Source organism: Zeus faber (assembly GCF_960531495.2).
Source record: "Zeus faber genome assembly, chromosome: 15".
Taxonomy (NCBI): Eukaryota; Metazoa; Chordata; class Actinopteri; order Zeiformes; family Zeidae; genus Zeus; species Zeus faber.
This window is the reverse complement of record NC_137194.1, coordinates 30,869,867-30,890,391: the sequence shown is the minus strand read 5'-3', so window position 1 is coordinate 30,890,391 and position 20,525 is coordinate 30,869,867. Positions and strand designations below refer to the sequence as shown.

General features: G+C 40.4%; 1 protein-coding gene across 3 annotated transcripts; it reads left to right on the top strand.

Moving 5' to 3' along the window:
- Positions 1–2,007: 2,007 nt before the first annotated feature.
- Positions 2,008–19,299, top strand: phc2a (polyhomeotic homolog 2a). Of its 3 annotated transcripts, none has more exons than XM_080015982.1 (7): positions 2,008–2,110; positions 2,526–2,737; positions 6,476–6,581; positions 8,133–8,244; positions 9,453–9,579; positions 11,156–11,225; positions 18,066–19,299. In XM_080015982.1, exons 2-7 carry the CDS (start codon positions 2,585–2,587, stop codon positions 18,218–18,220), a joined length of 723 nt encoding a protein of 240 aa, XP_079872108.1. In that variant the 5' UTR covers positions 2,008–2,110; positions 2,526–2,584; the 3' UTR covers positions 18,221–19,299. The 3 variants fall into 3 exon arrangements, with proteins under 3 accessions (XP_079872108.1, XP_079872106.1, XP_079872107.1); XM_080015980.1 differs by having other exon boundaries at positions 11,003–11,225; XM_080015981.1 differs by lacking the exon at positions 2,008–2,110 and adding an exon at positions 2,170–2,303 and having other exon boundaries at positions 11,003–11,225.
- Positions 19,300–20,525: the final 1,226 nt, after the last annotated feature.

Genomic DNA, 20,525 nt, shown 5'->3' with positions numbered 1-20,525 from the left:
ATTTTGATAAATGTGTGTTTTCCATTCAAAAAGAGTGCCTGTGATAACTAAATAATGAAATACACTTGTATGGTCATTTTCAAATGTTATTTGAATCCCTTGCTCTTTTTTTATTTTATGTACACAGTCTTTCTCAATAAAAGATAACCTATTTCTAATTTTCATTGGCAGAATTTTCTTATTTTTCTGTCAAATCGCTGAACATTTTACCTGGTTGCAGCTATATAATATGAGATTCTCAGGGATTAATATACAAAAAAAAGAAAAACTTTTTTTTAACTCTTAGTTAGAGGGCAGTGATGGGGTATTGCTTTCACACTTAATAAATATTTGTTTCTGTTGGCTGTGATGAGAAACTGTCAATATTTTGTGTTGTGATAACGCAACTCTTATAAATGATTGGAACCAACAGTTTCATAAGGCATTGGTTGAAAAAAATAACAAACCTATCCCTGAATTTGATCTCAGGGCAGTCCAACACTACTGTACTCACTCAAGAACCACTCTACTTTATCATTCATTCTCATTGATTTCTCTGTAGTACAGGCAGCCGGAAGAAGGTTTGCTCACTTAGCTTTATTTTTTTAAGCAATAGAACTTTTTAGTATACATCTGTACCTTGCCTAGTTAGCTTCCTTTTATCCCCTTCCATTCAAATTGTTTTTGCGATAAAAGTGTAGATACTTTGAGTACAAAAATAATAAAATGTTCTACTTGCCTGTGTCCATTGTGCCTCATCTCACTTGGTCCCTCACAATTGTGATACTGACTTTAAGTGCACACTGACTCATTTATCCTCTTCTCTGCTATCATTGACGTCATCTTCCCAACACATGGCAGCCATGGCTCTGTTATTACATCGTTATAAAATGATGTTCTAATTTTGGGGACCATAAAAGTTAAAAGATAATTCTGAATTTCTCATCCTACCTTATAATTTCACGTTAATGCTATTCCTCTGTGTATGTTTAATGTTTGTCTGCGTCGGTATAGATAGATACTTTATTCATCCCCGAAGAGAAATTGCACTGTCAGTAACAGCCTACATAAAAATAATAGGCGATACAGTGGTACCTCGATTTACGACTGCATCTACTTTACGACTAATCCAAGATACGAGTAGCAATAGTCGTGAAAATTTGTATCAACTTGCGACCGACTGCTCCGAGATATGATCGTGGAATTTGCAGTTGGCGTGTTGCCGGCCGGCTAGTCAGCAGTCAGTCAGCAGGGGACCTACATCACATGTGCACGTAGTTCGTGGCTTATCGATATTTTTTTCATATTTACTGTGTATGTGCTGTGTATTTTGTTTATTTTCACCCTTCATGATGAGTCCTAAGAAGGATGATGGGAAAAAGCAAAAGGCAATGATTCTCAATGAAACTAAGAAGGAAATCATAGAAAAATATGGGCACGGTGTATATGGGAAAAATTGCTTCGACGTACGACTGTTTTAACATACGACCGTTCTTATAGAACTAATTAGTCGTAAGTGGAGGTACCACTGTACTAACAAAACAATTGCAATAAACAAAGTGGAAAACCAAACCCAAGTATACACAACAAAATATATACCTAAAAAATATTTTACCAGAGCACCTAAATACGTTTTCAGAAATTTTTTTACTTCATTGTACAGTATAAAAACTGGTATCATTAACTTCAGATTTAATTATTTTTTTAACGCAACTAACATTTTACAAGCAAATAAATGCATTCCCTGGTGTAGGTCAAAATCTTGAACTTCAAAACGGTCCCCGAAATGGCTAATGTCATGTCAAAAATAAATGTTTAAAGTTGATATTAAACCCACGAGAGCCAACTGACGTAAACAAAACATGAATGGTAAACAAATAAGCCCCTCCTACATGTCTGGCTGTTTCCTGAGGTCATTCAGCCAATCGGAAGGTGTCATGTTCGGAACCCTGCTACGATAGGACGGGCGCTTTGGCGTTCTCGGACCAATTGGAGGGCGGTATATTTCCTCATTGTGTTTTTTCGACTCCAAACATACATGTGGAGAGTGGGACAACTCTCCCGGGTGCTGTTGTCCATGAGCTAAACGTTTGGATTTTTGGCGTCTAAAAGTTACTGCAGGGGTCTTATTGTAAGTTCGCTCTGCATTTGTTTTTATGCTGTACGCCGAGTTGTAAAAAAATAAAGATAAAGAAACGCACGGACCGCGCACGGAAGATAAAGGCAAGCGGCTGTTTGGAGCTGTCGGAACAAAGCGGCGTGCTTCACTCCGCCGAGACCCATTGTTTAACAAGTGATTGAAAAATATGCTCTGCGCTGTAAAAGTAAGCAACTTGTTCACATGGTTTTTTTGCTCCCAATTAACAATTATAGTAACCATTTGCTGATTCTTAGTGTTTTGATATCCGGCCAATCAAAAGCGCTAAAGTTGTTTTCATTCGCCGTTAACAATTATTGATTTTGATGGATGAAAGTTTCCCGTCAAAATCAGTGAACTATTCTTTGTGTTAAATTTATACCATTAAAAATCGTATTGTCTTCCGCAGGTGAGGGCGTTACCGAGGGGGTGAATGTGAAGCGTCCAGATGTGGGCTTGGCACCAGCCATGACCTCGGGGAATGGGAGCAATGTGCCCAAGGTGACTGTCAGCATACCGCAGGATGGCAAGAGCAAAGAGCCGCGGCCTAAAGTGAAACCTCACGTCCTCACTCACCTCATAGGGGGGTTTGTCATCCAAGAAGGTGCCCGACCTTTCCCTGTAAGTGGTTCAGTGACGTGATGTTCATTTTCTCTGTGTCAGAATCAATTATCATTAAAATGAAATGGATGTGGAAGACCCATGTAAAATAGAAATAAATCTGCTTTCGGATTTTAAACAAGGTAGTAAAAAAACTGTTAGGTAGTAAAAAAAAAAAAAAAAAAATTATAAAAGTATGCTTAAAAAAAACTTTTGTTCCAAAAAGAAACACTCCCAATTGTCAAGGTAGTGCAAGCATCATTTATAGGCCATTAATATTGATATACCGTATTTCCTCAAATATAAACCGGGCCTCTTATAAATGTTGAGGGCGTTGTCTACACAAACAAATACAAGCCTGCCTCAAATAAAGACTGGGAAAAAAATGATCTGACAAACTGTTTTTATTCGATTTTTTGAGGGGCAGAGCTCCCCACCGGAACAGCGCGGCAGCTCCACCCCAAACAGTTCTGTTGTTATTGTAGATTTATTTAATTTACTCAATTTCCTACTGCTGCTTAGCAGATCGCTTCTTGGGACAAACACTCTGACGCTCTCCCGCTCCAGTACTCCAAGCAGGAAGTGGTGCATTCAAGGCACACTCAGACTCCTCTGTTGACGACCACCACAAGTGCAACTTTTAGGGTAGACATTAGCGCTCTGTTTTTTAAACATGTTTTTGCAAGGCATGCCACCCAGATTTAAAATTCATAGTAAAATATGATTAAATATATTCATTGAATAGATATAAATTAGATATAAAAGCCTGACCGTAATATAAGTCTGCTTCCAATAAAGGCCTGGTTCACTGCATTTGAGGTAAATAAAGGCCCCGGTCACTATTTGGAAATACGTTATTAAACCATCATTTTAAAGGGGACCTATTGTGAAAAACTCCCTTTTTCAGTGCTTGTGCACTTACATTTTGGTCTCTTGTGGGCCTACTAACACACAAACTGCAAAAATACAACTCACAGTTTTTTGTCTTTTTTTGTTTTTGTTTTTGAGCGGACCTTTAGAAAACAACCCCTTCACATTTGCAGCCAAGCCCTACGTCACATTGGGCTTCAGTAGAATTAGAACCGCCCACCCCCCCATCTGGGTGACTTAACAAACAAATATTTAAAAATAAAGATAAAATAACTGTCCGTGAAGTAACATCAGACAACGGAAATGTAAGTATTTAAAATAATTCTGTATTTGTTTCTTTCTAAAAAAAAGTATGCAGTAGATAGACTACGGGTTCGGGTCTTGGCCCTGTGGTCGGCGTGCCGCTGTTGTCACCTGCCCCTTGGGCAGGTCTGTGGGGCTTGCGTGTCCTTCTGCATCTCGTGGTGGTGGGGTGGCCCGTTCTGGCGTTTATGAAACAAAATCCCCGCGCCCGAGAGTCCCGGTGGGTTTACGGTCTCCCTGTCTCCCACAAGCTTGGAGCACGGCAACTAAAGTCGGAACTAACTTTTAAATTAGGCTTTGTAGGTCAAATATGAGTGGAGATTCAGCAACTGGATTGCTTATTTCGCACCTCAAATTTGTTTGATTTTGGTACACTGATAAGGTGAAATCAGTGAAAATATAGTGAAACCCGGAAGCCATGCTCAAACGCCATTGGCTCACAGAACTCGAGCCTCGAGAAGGTGGCTCTCCCAGAGAAACCAGCCCATTTTGGAACAGGATGGTATAGACATATGTTAGTATGGCTAGAATGCATAATGTGGTATCTTATTAGTGGTAGCAAGAAAATTGTCAAACAAAAGAAGCGTAATAGGTAGCTGGGGATGGTAGCTCAGGAGGTAGAGCTGGTCGTCTAGTAATCTAAAGGTTGCTGGTTGGATCCCAGGCTACTCCTGCTAGCATGCTGTAGTGTCCTTGAGCAAGACATTTAACCCCTAATTGCTCCTGATGGCTGCGTCCGTCGGTGTTTGAACAATTGTAAGTCGCTTTGGATAAAAGCGTCTGCTACATGCAATGTAATGTAATAGGTCTCTTATTCTGATGAAGCAAGAGCCATGTAGATCCCAGTGACTAGGGTTAGGTTACACAAATATATAATTTTTGATGGTTAGTGTCTGTAAACATTGATTGCATTTTTGTATGTCAGGTGCTGACCTCTACAAAGCCTCTTTAAAAAATGTTAATTGTTTTAAAAACCTTGGTTCAGGAATCCTTTTTTTCTTAATTTTAACCGCTAAATTAAGTATTTTTTTATGAACATTTTTGTAAATGCTTGTAATAACATTACAATGTAATACTTTTGTTTCAGATTACTAACACTTAGCTTGATGCAGCCTATAATTTAGTAGTAATACAATTCCTACTGAATAAGCCTTTTTAAACAAATTGGGATTTGGGTATCACTCCAAGAATTGCAAAATAGTTGTTTGTTTCGTTTGTGACTCTTTGACTGCAGCCAGGAACATGGGCTTTCTTGAGTTTCAAATCTCAATTTTGTGAACATAGACAACATACTAGCAGCAGCAAACTACCAGCAACGAACCCAAAAAGATAATTCGGTTTCAGTGAGCAAGCGATGCAATCTTTTGAGTATCAAACTGAAGATAATTATTGAGACCTAAATGTGGTCTCAATAATCTTGTTGATTGATCTTGTATTATTTGTTATTATTTGAAATTGTATTAGACAACTGAGAATTTGTTTTTTCTGATGTATGTCTTCACTCTGTGTCAAAGCTTCGGTTGGAGCATTTCGACCAGTGGCTCTCTATAACCTCTCATAATCAGGCCTGTTTTAAGTGGAGTATGCTTGACTGCATTCCCGACTGTGTGCAGAAAGTTGTTAATAGCTTTATCCAGCCACACTTTTATTGGAAGCAGTTACAATTTATAATCAGTGGGTGATATGAGCAAATAATCAAATTTTCGACCTGCCCAGTGCCAAATGCGGTAGATTTTTCTATTGATGCGGTAAAACTGATGCAAGGCACGCCGAATGGTATTGGGCGTCAAATTGGCATTTCATGTTTGTGATCTGAAATGATGACTGCTTAACACATTATGCTGCTTCATCTTGCTGCTTGATATTTCGATGATATCTCCTTGTCTCCCTAGCTCTGACTCCCTTGCACACACACACAATGCCTCGTTTCTCATTCACAAATATCTGCATAGAAATGTTTTGACTTTGTGCACAAATAATCTGGATGCGCAAAATCACCACCCAAGACGTGTGCGTACTAGCCAGATTTGTAAATTGACTAGTGGTATCTAGCAGGTCATCGGAAAAATACATGTTAAAATGATCAAATAATCATAAATAATAATCAGCCCTCCACCAACCTATGGGCCGCTGTCTCCGAGTCATCTACAAGTGTACTGCAAGTTGCCTGCCAAATCATTCATCAACGCAAGGTTTTGAATAAATCTATGAGTGCTAGGGAAATGGGGAAAATGAAATTCTGTAGTTATAGCAAAGATTGGAGAGCTGACTGAAAGGGGGGGGGGGGACATGCAACAGACTGAGCAACAAAGGCTTTGGGAATCGGTAACAGTCATCGCATGAGGCAATGACAGGTTTAGTTGAGAAATAAGCAAACTAAACGCTACTTCATAATTTCATGTGCTTGATTCCAACGCTATTAGTACATAAAATGTATGAGTGGGCTACATTGGCGTGTGCCAACTACATTTTAACAGTTAGAAAAATAATCAGGGCCACATGAAGTAGAATTTTGACCAGTTTGGGAGCATTCCTCTTTTCTTCCCTTTAGGATTCTCCTGATTAACGGCTATAATGTGCTAACAGGTGGAGCGTCCTTCATTTGCCATTGACAGCCTGACGAGACCCAGCTGTCAATTGGAAAGGGGAAGCCTAAAGATGGCTTCAGAGATGGAGGACCTTTCAGCACTTGGTAAAGTCCTCAGTTTATATAATGTAACTTGTTATTTCCCACTTTCACTTCAGGTTATTTGGAGCCCCTGATTAGGGGACAGATTATAGCGTTTAGTCACTGACTATAAAAGTCAACGCTTTATTTATTTATTTATTTATTTATTTATTTATTTATTTATTTATTTATTTTTGTTTTGTGTTCTTAAGATATTAACATTTTCAGATGAAACTCCCTGCTGCAATACATCCATTCCATTGTCAACAAATCTGCTTTACGTTCAAATACTGCCACACACCCATTTTTTCCAGTGAGTGTCACTATATGGACTTTGAGGTAAAGAACATATCCAGTAAAACATTCTGCCACTTCCATTTTGTGATATGTCAACCAATTGGTCAGAAGTAGGGGTGTCACGATTCGTATTCTAAATCGAAAATCGATCGAAATTAGTTGGGTTTCGAACTTCAAAATCACAAGCAATTCTCCCCGTATTTTTGTTGGTAATATTGTCTGACATGGTCACCATATTGGGGCGGTCAACAAATGCAGTGTGCGCTGGACTGTGCTGGCCCCTCGCGAGTCGACTGCGACTCGCCTGGCTCTGAACCGATTTTCATGAAATTTGGTTCATAGTCAGGCGAGCTGCGGTTGGCTCCGCAGAGGGGTCTACACCAACCATCTGTGTTCTCCGATTCAACAGTAAAATTGGAGAGAAAAAAAAAAATATATATATATATATATATATATATAAAATCTAATGGCCTATTCAAAAGGTTCTTATAACTTTACTGTTTTCCAAAATAGCCTAAACATTAAAAATAAAATAAAAAATGAACGGTACTGTTTTCCAAATGGCAGTTTGTTTGGTTTCGCTTTTCTCACTCTGTACTTGAAAATGTCAACTTCGCATAAGATTCATTGGGTCTTGCAAAACCCTGCGGTGCAATGAAAGTGGTGAAAGATCCCATGAATCAGAATGAAAGATCCCACCCCGGCGAGCATGCATCGGGGTTCTCTCGAACCATCTTTACTCATTTATAAATTTATATTTACGTTTAACTTTGTGCGTGCATGTGAATGAGCTGCTGCTCCATCAGTCGCTCTCCGGCACATGGCTATGGACCGGGACCACACCAGGTGACTTCTGCTGGACTGTCCCATCTATTCCAGCATTATCATGGCATCTGTGAAAAGGTGCAAGACTGAAATGTTCCAGAATGTAGCTGCATGTGTGAATAGTGAAACTCACTTGCGGTGCCAGAAAGGTTACCAGTAATTTACTGGGAACTATGTGTGAAAGGGGCTTAACAGTGGCATAGCCGTCAGTGCTGGAAAAAATACATAACATTAAATCAAAATGTGACCTTAAAATTGAAAGTGGAATCGTGACACCCCTAGTCAGAAGTGTTGTTGAACCACAAACGCAGTAGTGAAATTGACACATGTAGTATCCATTAAAAGCAAATACTGTTTAGCTAAGTAATCCAGTATCAATGCCATCTCCCCATATGTAAACTAGACAATGATGTGAGTAATACCTATTTGTGTTCTTCGTATGCGGCCTCTCAGAGCTCAAAGCCAAGCAGGATTCCATGCTTACATGCGAGCTTTGCGGCAGAGTTGATTTTGCCCACATCTTTAAAGGTTCCAAGAGGTTCTGCTCTACACTCTGTGCTAAACGGTACAGTACATTTATTATTTTTGTAGGATAGAAAAAAAGACTACCATTCAGTTTTATTTTTGACATGTATTCTTTTGGTTTTCTTCCTACAAATGGCTTTACATCGCTGACCAGAGCTTTAGATGTCATTTTTATTTTACTACTACTTAGAGGACACTTGATAAAAAAAAAGCTGGGTAGCAAAACAGAAGTGTGTGTGTGTGTGTGTGTGTGTGTGTGTGTGTGTGTGTGTGTGTGTGTGTGTGTGTGTGTGTGTGTGTGTGTGTGTGTGTGTGTGTGTGTGTGTGTGTGTGTGTGTGTGTGTGTGAGTGAGTGAAAACAGAATTTTTCGCAAATGTATTAAAAATCAAAAACTGAAAACTCTTATTTACATAAGTATTCAGACCCTTTGCTGTGGCACTCCAAATTGTGGTCAGGTGCATCCTGGCAACAATAATTGTGAAATGGAAGAAGTTTGGAACAAACCAGAATTAAGGGAAGGGTGGATGCAGCCAAATACAGGAGGTCCTTGAAGAAAACCTGCTTCAGAGCACACGCAACCTCAGACTGGAGCGATTGTTCGCCTTTCAGGACAAATGACTGTCCTTGAGTGGCCTAGTGAAAGCCCAGATTTAAACCCCATTGAACATCTTTGGAGAGACCTGAAGATTGCAGTTCACAGACACTTCACATCCAATCTGATGGAGCTTGAGAAGGATCTCCCAAGAATAATGGGATAAACTAAACCAAAGGGGCTTCTACAAAGTACTGAATTAAGGGTCTGAATATTTATTTACCTAGTTTTTGAGTTGTAAGAAATTTGCAAAATTTCAAAAAACATTTTTCCCTTTGTCATTATGGGTAATTGATTGTAGATTAATGGGCAAAAAATGGCAAATTTTAGTTTTCACAGTGTGATAAAATGAAGGTCAGAATACTTTCTGAAGCCTGTTACTGCTTACTGATGGTGAAAGGTTTAACTACTTGGGTGTTGAACACCACAGAATGATTTGATACTTGATATTATCATTCTAATTTTGTCTACCTTAATATAAACTATTGAATTTTGATAACCAACCCTATAAATGCAAATGATGCATCTCTAACATGGCATTCTATATCAATTGTAATGTGAATGTGCAGTGTTGCCTACCTCTATCTGAAATATAACTGTAAGCCTTAAAAGATCCTACTGGAGTTAAACTTGAACTTCCAACCCTCTGTTCCAGCTACAATGTGGGATGTACTAGGCGAATGGGTCTCTTCCCAAACCGCAAAACCACCGTGGATAACCTGAAGAAGCAGAAGGGCATAAACCGGAACCACAAATGTTCAGCTTTTGAGTCCAAAAATAAGGTGAGAACCATTCTCATGTCTGAGTTTAGCTTTTACACTCAAACCAAATGTGTAATACAAACTCGATTAGAACTGCTTCTTTCTAGAGAATGCTTAGCTTACTGTGACATACAATTGGTTTGATACTGTGACAAATATACTTATTGTTAGTGGCTTTGGACAATAGGATCTGCTAAATGACGTCATGTAATAGTCACAAAAGCTTTCTCGGAAAAAAACGGCGATAATACATGATAGTCACTTGAGCAAGCGCCAACTTGCTATCGGAGCTCAAGTGCTTCCTGAAACGTAGCTTGGAGCTAATTAATGCCAACTAATTGCAATCAGAAGAAGAAGAAGAACAATCTTTAATCGTCACAGCAAACCACACTACAACACATGCACACACACACATGCACATGCTTTGGATGGTGGCCAGTGAAATGAGGCCTCTGCGTTTAACCCATCCTGGCTTGTCCTTCCTCCGGGGGCACAGCCAGTTGCAGTGGGCAGCCTTTGTGGACGCGCCCGGGGACCTGGTGATGAGTGTCCATCGCTGGTCAGACGATGATGTGTGCATGTTTTTGGTGGGGGTCCTTACTGACGTGAGGGAAACCCCATGTGAGCACTGGGAGAACATGCAAACTTCACACAGAAAGGCTCCTATTTGGGAGATAACCGAACCCAGGACCTTCTTGCTGTGAGGCATCAAACAAACGAATAGTCAGAATATTGAACAAATCTTTTCACTGAGTCACTTGTTAAGAGCCAAATCTCGAAAAACATCCAAACCTTTCATCACTCCACCTTTTATTTATAGCTTTTTATCTTTTGCTTATTATGTTTAAATTGTGCAACCTGTAATTATTTCCTCTAAAGATGGAACAAAACCATAAGTCAGTTTTGATGTTTTGCATCTACAGACCCTGAACCCATTTCAGCATTCATCTACAATTTATTTGTGAATTACTGTTCGGTTCTCATAATTTTATCCCTAGAGATTCTCATCTCCTGAACTGGTAGGATGTGGAAGTTGGTCATGCCCTAATTAATGAGGGTAGACCATTAGCCACTACAATTAACTAACTAGACCAATTAGCTAACCTTTGAGCTTGCTCACTAACCTACAGACGTGACTTGAAATTAAGTAGGTAAAGCCATTGGCTATGGCTTCTCAATTTGATGGCTTGATCTATCTGGCTGTATGTAAACGAGTGTATCCAATGACGTCATAATTATCAAAAAAACCGATTGTCTGAGCAACAGATTAAACAGGTGGCGATTATTGAAAGATATGTATCTACCTTTTTTTTTGTACAGTTCAAAATGCTTACAAGAGCTGTTTCTTTATATTTTGATGTTTCTGTTTTGGTCCATCTTTAATGTTTCACAAAAACAATCCAATTAAGTTAAGTTTTTTTAACTCTGTTCTTCTCGTCTCCAGAAGCCTGTGTCTATGCAGAAACCAGCCACTGGTAGTTTGTCTTCAGGAAATTCAACCTGTCCAGCCCAGGAGCAGTCCAGCCGTTGTTCACGCGCCTCCAGCTATGATGCTGCCATCCATGATCCCCCTGACCTGTACCCCTTTCTCTCTCAGAGCTTCTTACCAAGTGACCCTGGCAAGTGGAACGTGGAAAACGTCTACAGGTTCATCCGCTCTCTGCCAGGTGAGCTGTGCCATGACATTGCAGTTGTATATATGTATACTTCATTATATGTATACTTTATGAATCCCTCTGGGGGAAATTACTCTTTGCATTTTACCCATTCTAGTATCTTGCGTATCTAGGAGCAGTTGGCAGCCACGTAGCGGCACCCAGGGACCAGTTCCATATCTTTTGACCAATGCTTTGCTCAGTGGTATTGGCAGGAGTGTCTAACCCTAATGTGCATGTTTTTTGGGATGGGGGAATCCGGAGCACCCAGAGTAAACCCATGTGGGGACTTCACACAGAAAGGCCCCTTTCGGGTTCGAACCCACTGAGTCAAACCCGCTGTGAGATTGATTCGATGGGATGAGATTCAGTACCTCCAAATCTGAGGCCATGTTTCACAGGTGGCTTGTTCACCTCTGGGTGGGGAGAGAGCAGCTGACACAAGTTGAGGAGTTCAGGTATTTATGCGTTGTATCCACGAGTGAGTATTCACAGGTATGACTAACTGGGACGAGACCCAGGTCCTGCAGGAGCAATCATAGCTATAGATCAAAACTGGAGTACTTTTCTGGAGAAAAGGATGTCTGGGCCACTCTGCTAAGCCTGCTGCCTTCGCAATCTGGATAAGCGGAAAGAAAATGGATGGATATTCAGAATGGGTGGCAGGGGAATTTGGATATTGATGTTTTTGAATTAATTGTTATTCACCTGATGACTAATTTCACATATTACATATGCAAACTGCACCCAATGGGTCATGTGGTTGGCATGTGCATTACATTACGCATGACACCTTAAAGGCCACCTCCAGCCAATTTCACGCCTTGGTTATTTTACCCCCCTCTCTGGAGGGAAAATCAGTTGTGGATAGTTATTGAATAATAGACTATATTGGCAACATCATGGTGACCAAACCTAGACTACTAACAAGTGTAGCATTATAACTAGAAATTAAAAGTGCGCTTGCCTCACACGGGTACCAATTTATGTCGCGTTATGTGGTTTATTAAACTAGACCTGCCAACCTGCATGCATTCTGTGTACCAACCACTCAATTGTTGGTCAAAATACGCAGATACGAAATGCCAGCTGAAACTATGCAAAAATGTTGTTTTTACGTGAGATGCATTGCCCGGCTTTCAGCTTAATCGGCCATGACTGGTGCTCAGACAATCAGTTTCAGATATATTTTCAGATTCTGTGCCAGTCAAATTTACACGCCCGATACTGCGCTCATGTACTGTACTGGTAAAAATGTTCTGGTTCTCAAATCCGATTCCAATGTAATATAACGTAGTTGCGTAGTTCACGCTCATAAAAGAGAGCGAAATAAAGAAAATGTTGTTTTTTTGACTCGGTTCTTGAGTGTGTCACTTAGTATAATGAGTCGTTCGCTTTGATTGTTTGTTTAATGCACAGTGAGTGAAGGAGGATTGCCATTGAACAAGAGTGAGACGAGTCGGCCATTTATTTTATTTTTTGTAATGATTTAAATTTATTTTGAAATGGCAAGTACCATATAACTATAATATAAATGTATATTTTCACTTAAAAATGAAAGAGATTAATTTGAAGTTTGAACTGGACATTCCCATGTTAGTTATGTGTCCTACTAAAACTCAGTGAGAGTTACAGGTTGCATTATACTGAAATTTGGTGACAGTCCCATATTCTATTTTGTTGGAACTGAGTGATCGTTCCATGTTATATTTTATTATATTGGAACTCAGACAGTTTCATGTTCTATACTGAATATATTCTATAGTGAATAATGAACAATAATAAACACACAGTGTCAAAATCAGCAATCTCACTCTTGTGATAACTGAAAATTCCAGTGGTAGTCCCTATGTGCAGCTGTCCTATCACGTGAGCGTGATCAGACCATGTATTTCATCATTGACGTATAGCAGATCGGAAGTCGCAATCGGCAGGTCAGAATATCGGAAAGTCAGGAATATGAATAGGCTAAGAAAATTGCAATCGGTGCATCTCTAGTTGGTAAACATGTTACGAGATGCAACTAACTCCCTGTTACACTATTGTGGTACTCAAAATATTTTCCCAAGGTTGGCAGGTCTGTTAAACTATTAAATTATCCTAATAAATAACTTTATAAAAACGGGGCAACACTTTAGGAGGAAAATAAAATAAATAAATTACAATTGATTTGTCTCATAACGATTGCATTTCTTTCCCGATACATTTACCTGTCTTAAATTTTTAAAGAACACAAACAGACAGCTTCTTTTAGATAAATGGGATTAATTTAATCACGCAAAATAATTGAATAAATAAAATAATTGTAAAATATATGGCAAATGAAATAATAGTAAAATACATATGTGGACACATTTGTTGGTACCCTTACAGCTCATTGCTTCATATTTCATGCGTCATTCCTCCTGAAAAGTGATGAAATTAAAAGCAATTTTCTCATGTATACCTGCATGCCTTTGGTATGTCACAGAGTAATGCAAAGAAACTGAAAAAAGATAAATTATTGCTCAGAGATCAATTATATTCTAAAATGGCCTGGACATATTTGTTGGTACCCCTAAATAATTGGATTGTAGTGATATTTCAAACTAACTGTTTTCTTTAATTGGTATCACACATGTCTTCAATCTTATAATCAGTCATTCAGCCTATTTAAATGGAGAAAAGTAGTCACTCTGCTGTTTGGTATCATCGTGTGCACCACACTGAACATGGACCAGAGCAAGTCTGTCTGTTGTCTAAGGAGTTCAGAAAGAAAATTATAGACAAGCATGTTAAAGGAAAAGGCTATAAGACCATTTCCAAGCAGCTTGATGTTCCTGTGACTACAGTTGCAAATAATTTTAAGAAGTTTAAGGTCCATGGGACTGAAGCCAACCTCCCTGGACGCGGCCGCAAGAGATAAAATCGACCCCAGATTGAACAGAAGGATAGTGCGAATGGTAGAAAAAGGGCCACGGACAACTTCCAAAGAGATACAAGCTGAACTCAGTGTCTGATCGCACCATCTGTTGCTTTTTGAGTGACAGTGGGCTCTATGGAAGAAGACCCAGGGGGACTCCACTTTTGAAAGAAAAACATAAAAAAGCCAAACTGGAATTTGCTAAATTGCATATTGATGCCACAATGCTCCTGGGCGAATGTCCTTTGGATATATGAGTCAAAACTGGAGCTTTTTGGCAAGTCACATCAGCACTATGTTCACAGTCGACAAAATTATGCTTTCAAAGAAAAGAACACCATACCTACTGTGAAACATTGAGGAGACTCGGTTATGTTTTGGGGCTGCTTTGCTGCGTCGGGCACGGGGTGCCTTGAATCTGTGCAGGGCACAATGAAAACTCAAGACTATTCTGGAGCGAAACGTACTGACCAGTGTCAGAAAGCTCTGTCTCAGTCGCAGGTCATGGGTCCTCCAACAGGATAATGACCCAAAACACACAGCTAAAAGCGCCTAAGAATGGATAAAACATGGACTATTCTGAAGTGGCCTTCTATGTGCCCTGATGTGAATCCTATCAAACATCTATGGAACGGGCTGAAACATGCAGTCTGGAGAAGGCAACCTTAAAACCTGAGACGGCTGGAGCAGTTTGCTTAGGAAGAGTGGGCCAAACTACCTGTTGACAGGTGCAGAGGTCTCATTGAGAAGTACAGAAATCACGTGATTGCCTCTAAAGGTTGTGCAACAAAATATTAGGTCATGGGTCCCATCATTTTTGTCCATGCCATTTTTTTTTTGTTTTATTATGTAAAATATTCTGTTGAATCAAAAATCAAAAGCAAAGTCTGATTTCTATTAAATATGGAATAAACAATGATGGATGCCAATTACTTTTGAGTTTCAAGTTATTTCAGAGAAAATTGTGGGTTCTTTTTTCGTAGGGTACCAACAAATTTGTCCAGGCAATTTTAGAATATAATTGATCTCTCTAGCAGTAATTTATCTCTTTTCAGTTTCTTTGCTTTACTCTGACATACCGATGGCATGTACATACAGGGGGAGGGGGTTTAGAGGAATGGATGTGTATTTAATTGAAAGGAAGCAGGAAATACAAATGTATGGGAAGAAGACATTTTAAAATGAGTCACTGTGAGAATGGGAATGCAGGTGGTTCAATTGTTCAGATGTAAATCACGTTTGCTGGAGTTTAAGCACAGAGGTGTTTCCAAGATATACATGAGAAAATTGCGTTTAATATCATTACTTTTCAGGAGGAATGAAGCATTGTTTCAATAAGCTGTAAGGGTACCAACAAATTTGTCCATGTCCGTATATGATAAAGAAAATTAATACAGGATTTTAAATGAAGTCAAAACTTTAACTAAGGGACAATAGTGACGTAGAAAGCTCTCACCAAACCATAACGGCAAGACTCACGCTAAAGGCAGTTACTTCTCTAAAAGGGAAATTTAGTTAATTTGACATCAACTCATACTATGAAGCAGATTGGAAGTAGCCTTACGTGTTGGAGAGTAAGAGGTGGAGAGTTTCAGCTGATTTCCCCAAAGTTTGTAGACAATGGTGTGTCCACTGCAGCAGCTCGCTGAACAGCCAGTTTATCTGCCGGTGTTTTTGGGCTCAGCCTTGTGAGAGTCCAGCTGTCGGTTGCTAACCAGCCGAACCGGGATAGTTAACCGAACAGAGGAGGTCCTGACCCGCAACAAGGTGTGGCTACTTAATTTCAGGTGGCCGGATCAACAGGGAGCAGCAGACTCGGATCTAAGATTACTGCTTGGCAACGGTCCCTGTGTTCTTCTGAGGTCGTTGCTGAGTGTCGAATAAAATGAATCTGGGAACACTGACTTCAATCAGCTAGGCTTGACTCTTTCGTGAATCGGTGAAAAACTTCAAAAGGGAATAACATGACGTCACAAAAACAGCAAGGTTTAGTGATATTAAAAATACCAAATGGAAAATAAGAAAACAATTCTTCAGTTGGGTAACTGAAGCAGACAGTAAACAATTTAAATTGCGCGCAGACTTTTAGCGAAAACTTAAAAGTCATTGAAAACATAAGTAAAAATAACAGATTTCTTGAGCTCAAGTTGAGGGCCAGCCCGAGGCAAATGGTCGCTGTGCTCTTGGAACACTGGCCAGAGGCGGAGGAGTTTGGGTACTAGCCAGAGGAGGTGGAGTTTTAGGCGCCTCCTCTCTTAAACTGGCTGCTAATATTTCCCTGACTAGTGAATGTAATTTAACTTTATACGCAAAAGTCACATAATTTCATAAATCGATATTCTCAAACCAATTAGTGGTTTAAACAAACCTTTGTGATATTAGTATGACTGTGTGACCTATGTGAACCTTTTACCCATAAACATAGAAAACAATTCTATCAGGAACATAAAATGTATGACTAACTGTAAGAGAGAATCTTTATCACACACATTCATGGTGACTAACACACGTTTCAAATGGTGTCCTCTGCATTTGACCTATCCTGGCTTGTCCTTCCACCGGGGGACAGCAGGCAGCATACAGAAACGCACCCAGGGACCTGGTTACAAATGTCCATGGTCAGATGACAATGTTCTGCATGGTTGTCCTTACTGATGTTACATGGCGGAAACCCCATGTGAGTGTGGGGAGTACATGTAAACTCCATACAGAGCGGACCCTAATCGGGAGGTAACCTGCTGGAGCACAGTGCCAACCAGCGCCCCAGGTGGGAATTTAACCCAGGACATTCTTGCTGTGAGGCAGCAATGCACTGTGCCACCGTAACACTACTAATTAATGGTAATAGTGGTAATAGTCTGACTACACAATACAAATTACCATTGCAATCCTAGTGGTCACAGAGATTTCTGTCCGTTGGACTGTAGGTGGTAGTATGGCCACATGAAAATGAATACATTTAAGTGGTGTCTTGTAACTTTGTTATTTTGCATCATACAGCTATACAGTTTTTCATACAAACATCTGCAAAAATGTTACTTCAATTAGGGACTGATTTAACATTGATTCACATTAATTCAGAAATCTTCAGCACAAAGACATTCCTTTGTGAGGTTTTTCTTCAAGATTGTGTCATAATTATAATTAGTGTCCTGGAGATCGAGCTCTGTGTGAGACAGTTACAAGGGAAGAGTGTGTGTGTGTGTGTGTGTGTGTGTGTGTGTGTGTGTGTGTGTGTGTGTGTGTGTGTGTGTGTGTGTGTGTGTGTGTGTGTGTGTGTGTGTGTGTGTGTGTGTGTGTGTGAGAGAGAGATAGAGGGGAGGGGGCCAGTCTCTGTTGACATGGTCTCCAGCTAAAATAATAAGTAATTCGGTTATCTTCACATCATGCCTTTGTGTCGTTATCTTGGGATGGAACGTCTACTTTGTCTGGTGAGTATCCCAATGTACACCTTTTATTGTTTGGGAATGAAAATGAAGAAAAATGTTAACATATCCAGGATCTCAGCAAGGCCCCCACCCCCCCAAAGAGTCACTGGGAGAGAGATTACAGAGGAGAGACAGTCCTGCAGTATCCAGTTGTCTGAATACCTCACTTTGTGGAGAAAAATCAGGGTTGTTCTCCCTACATTAGTGTCAGTAATGGAGACTAAGAGTGAACATGGCAAGCACTCAAAGTGGTTGCAGAAAAGCTTTCATCACTGTCGCAAAGAGGCAGAATGAGAGAAATAATGGTTTTATGTCAACGGGCCCTAGACAACTTTTGTTGCTAAAACCTATAATCTACTGTCCATTTCACAGTCACCTACAGTGGTGACACTGGAATGGACGTACTGCAGCAGGCAATGCCATAGGTGGCCTTTAACAAATTGTCAGCACAAAGGCTTTTATAAGGCTTGTATAGCCTTTTTAAAACTTTTTTTTTTTTTATTGTTTTCCATTGTGTCCCAGGTTGTGCTGAGATAGCCGAGGAATTCCGCTCCCAGGAAATTGATGGACAAGCCCTGCTTCTGCTGAAGGAAGACCACCTCATGGGAACCATGAACATCAAGCTGGGACCTGCACTCAAGATCTTTGCTCAGATCAGCGTGTTAAAAGAGTCATAGCCACTGTTGCCCCAACAAGAGAACCTTCAAAAATGAGGATGGACATACACGCGTACCTCGCTAAATAAGGCAGCTGTCCTCTTTAACTCAGAACAGGGTTGTACCCATGGTGCTACAGTGCGCTCTGACCTTAGATCTCCGTAGCTGATTAGCCTCAACGGCATTGGCTGGATCCTAACTGGAATGCTAGCACACTGTTTAGTACACCATGCTAGCATGTGAGCATCATTAGTAGGTCTGAAACCATAGGATGCATCAACTAGTGGGTGTGAAAAGTATAAGGATGGCTAATTAAATCCTGTGAAATAGCTTAAAATGCAAACACTGCACACCAACCAGGCGAGTATCATACAATGCATGGTGAGTGTAGGGCTTTGGTTAAAGTTTATATGCAGGGTCATCATCAACCAGCAATGTACTGAAAGGAAGTTGCACAAAGGGATGACGCACTATGTCCGACAAGCCATTGTTCTTTTTACTTGGACAATAGTACGCACATGTAGTATGTAGCACATGGTGTGATGCACGCAGCAAATGACAAATGGCTTGACATTTGTAGGAGCTGTGTCCATTTCACTTTTACTGTGAAACAATTTTAATCTTGCAAATTTGAACCTTGCAAAAGATGACTAGTATTGGGGCTGTCAAAAATTATGCTTTTTTGGTTTGTTTTGACGCAGTTAAGTAGCCAAGCAAGTTCATGAAATTATCCAAGGGCCGGCTCAGTTAAACCAACAAAGGCAGGTACAAAATGAACATATTCAAGTGGTACATTTATGATGGTTTTGGATGAAATGTGAGTTTTGACAAAACATGTTCAAAATATACACCCAGTGTGACTATAATGAAATTTTGCTTTTTTCAAAAAGAATATGCAATGTGTTTTTTGTTTTGTTTTACACATTTATCAATTGGACTGCATTTAAGCCCAATGAAAATCTGTACTCTAGCGGGGTCCTACATTTTTCAATAGTAAAGGTTGTGCTATGAATGGTTATAAATGATTGAAACCAACATTTTGATTAGGCCTAGGTTGAAAATTAGAAAACCTATCCTTTAAACTAGTGGTTAAATTTCCAGTGGTTCTTAGGATTTTTATTTTTATTTTAGATGTAACATCGTAATAGCGTAGCTCCCCCTTGTGCCGTCAAAACAGCTCTGACCCATTGAAGCATGGACTCCACAAGACCTCTGAAGGTGTCCTGATCCCTGTAAGTCGCGTTAGACGGGGCCCCACGATGGATCGGCCTTGTTGTTCCAGCACATCCCACAGGTGCTTGATCGGATTAAGATCTGGGGAATTTGGAGGCCAAGTCAACAGTCTCATTTTCCTCAAACCATTCCTGAACATATTTTGCATTGCAGCAGGGCGCATTGTCCTGCTGAAGGATGCCACTGCCATCAGGGAATACCATTACCATGAAGGGGCACTTGTTCTGCAGCAGTGTTTAGGTACAGTAGGTGGTACTTGTCATCCACATGCATGCCAGGACCCATGGTTTTCCAGCAGAACATTGTCCAGAGCATCACACTGCCTCTGCCGGCTTGCCTTCTTCCCATAATGCATCCTGGTGCCATTTCGTCCCCAGGTAAATGAAGCACACGCACCCAGCCATCCACATGATGTAGAAGAAAACATGATTCATCAGAGCAGGCCACCTTCTATTGCTTCATGGTCCAGTTCTGACACTCATGCCCATTGTCGGAGCTTTTGGTGGTGCGCGGGGGTCAACATAGGCACTCTGACCGTCTGTGGCTACGCAGCCCCATGCAGTGCACCTTTCTATCATAGCCAACAAAAGCTTTTTCAGCAATTTGCTACCGTTGCTCTTATGTGGAATCGGACCAGACGGCCTAAACTTAGTGCCCCACGCGCATCAATGAGCCCATGGGTGCCCCTGACCCTGTCCGCGGTTGTCCTTCCTTGGACCACTTTTGTTAGGTACTAACCACTGCATACTGGAAACACCCCACGAGAACTGTGTTATGGACATGCTCTGACGCAGTCGTCTAGCCATCACATTTGGCCCTTGTCAAAGTCGCTCTGATCCTTATGCTTGCCCATTTTTCCTGCTTCCAACACATAAACTTCAAGAACTGTCTGTTCACTTGCTACCTAATTTATCCCACCCCTTGACAGGTGCCATTGTAACAAGATGAGCTATGGTATTCACTTCACCTGTCAATGGTTTTAATGTTATGGCTGATCATCATCGTGGTACGTCATTGCAATAATATACGTCACTTCAGTAGAATTAGACTGCCCGCCCACCCCCCCAGCCCCCCCATCTGAGTTGTGTTTTTA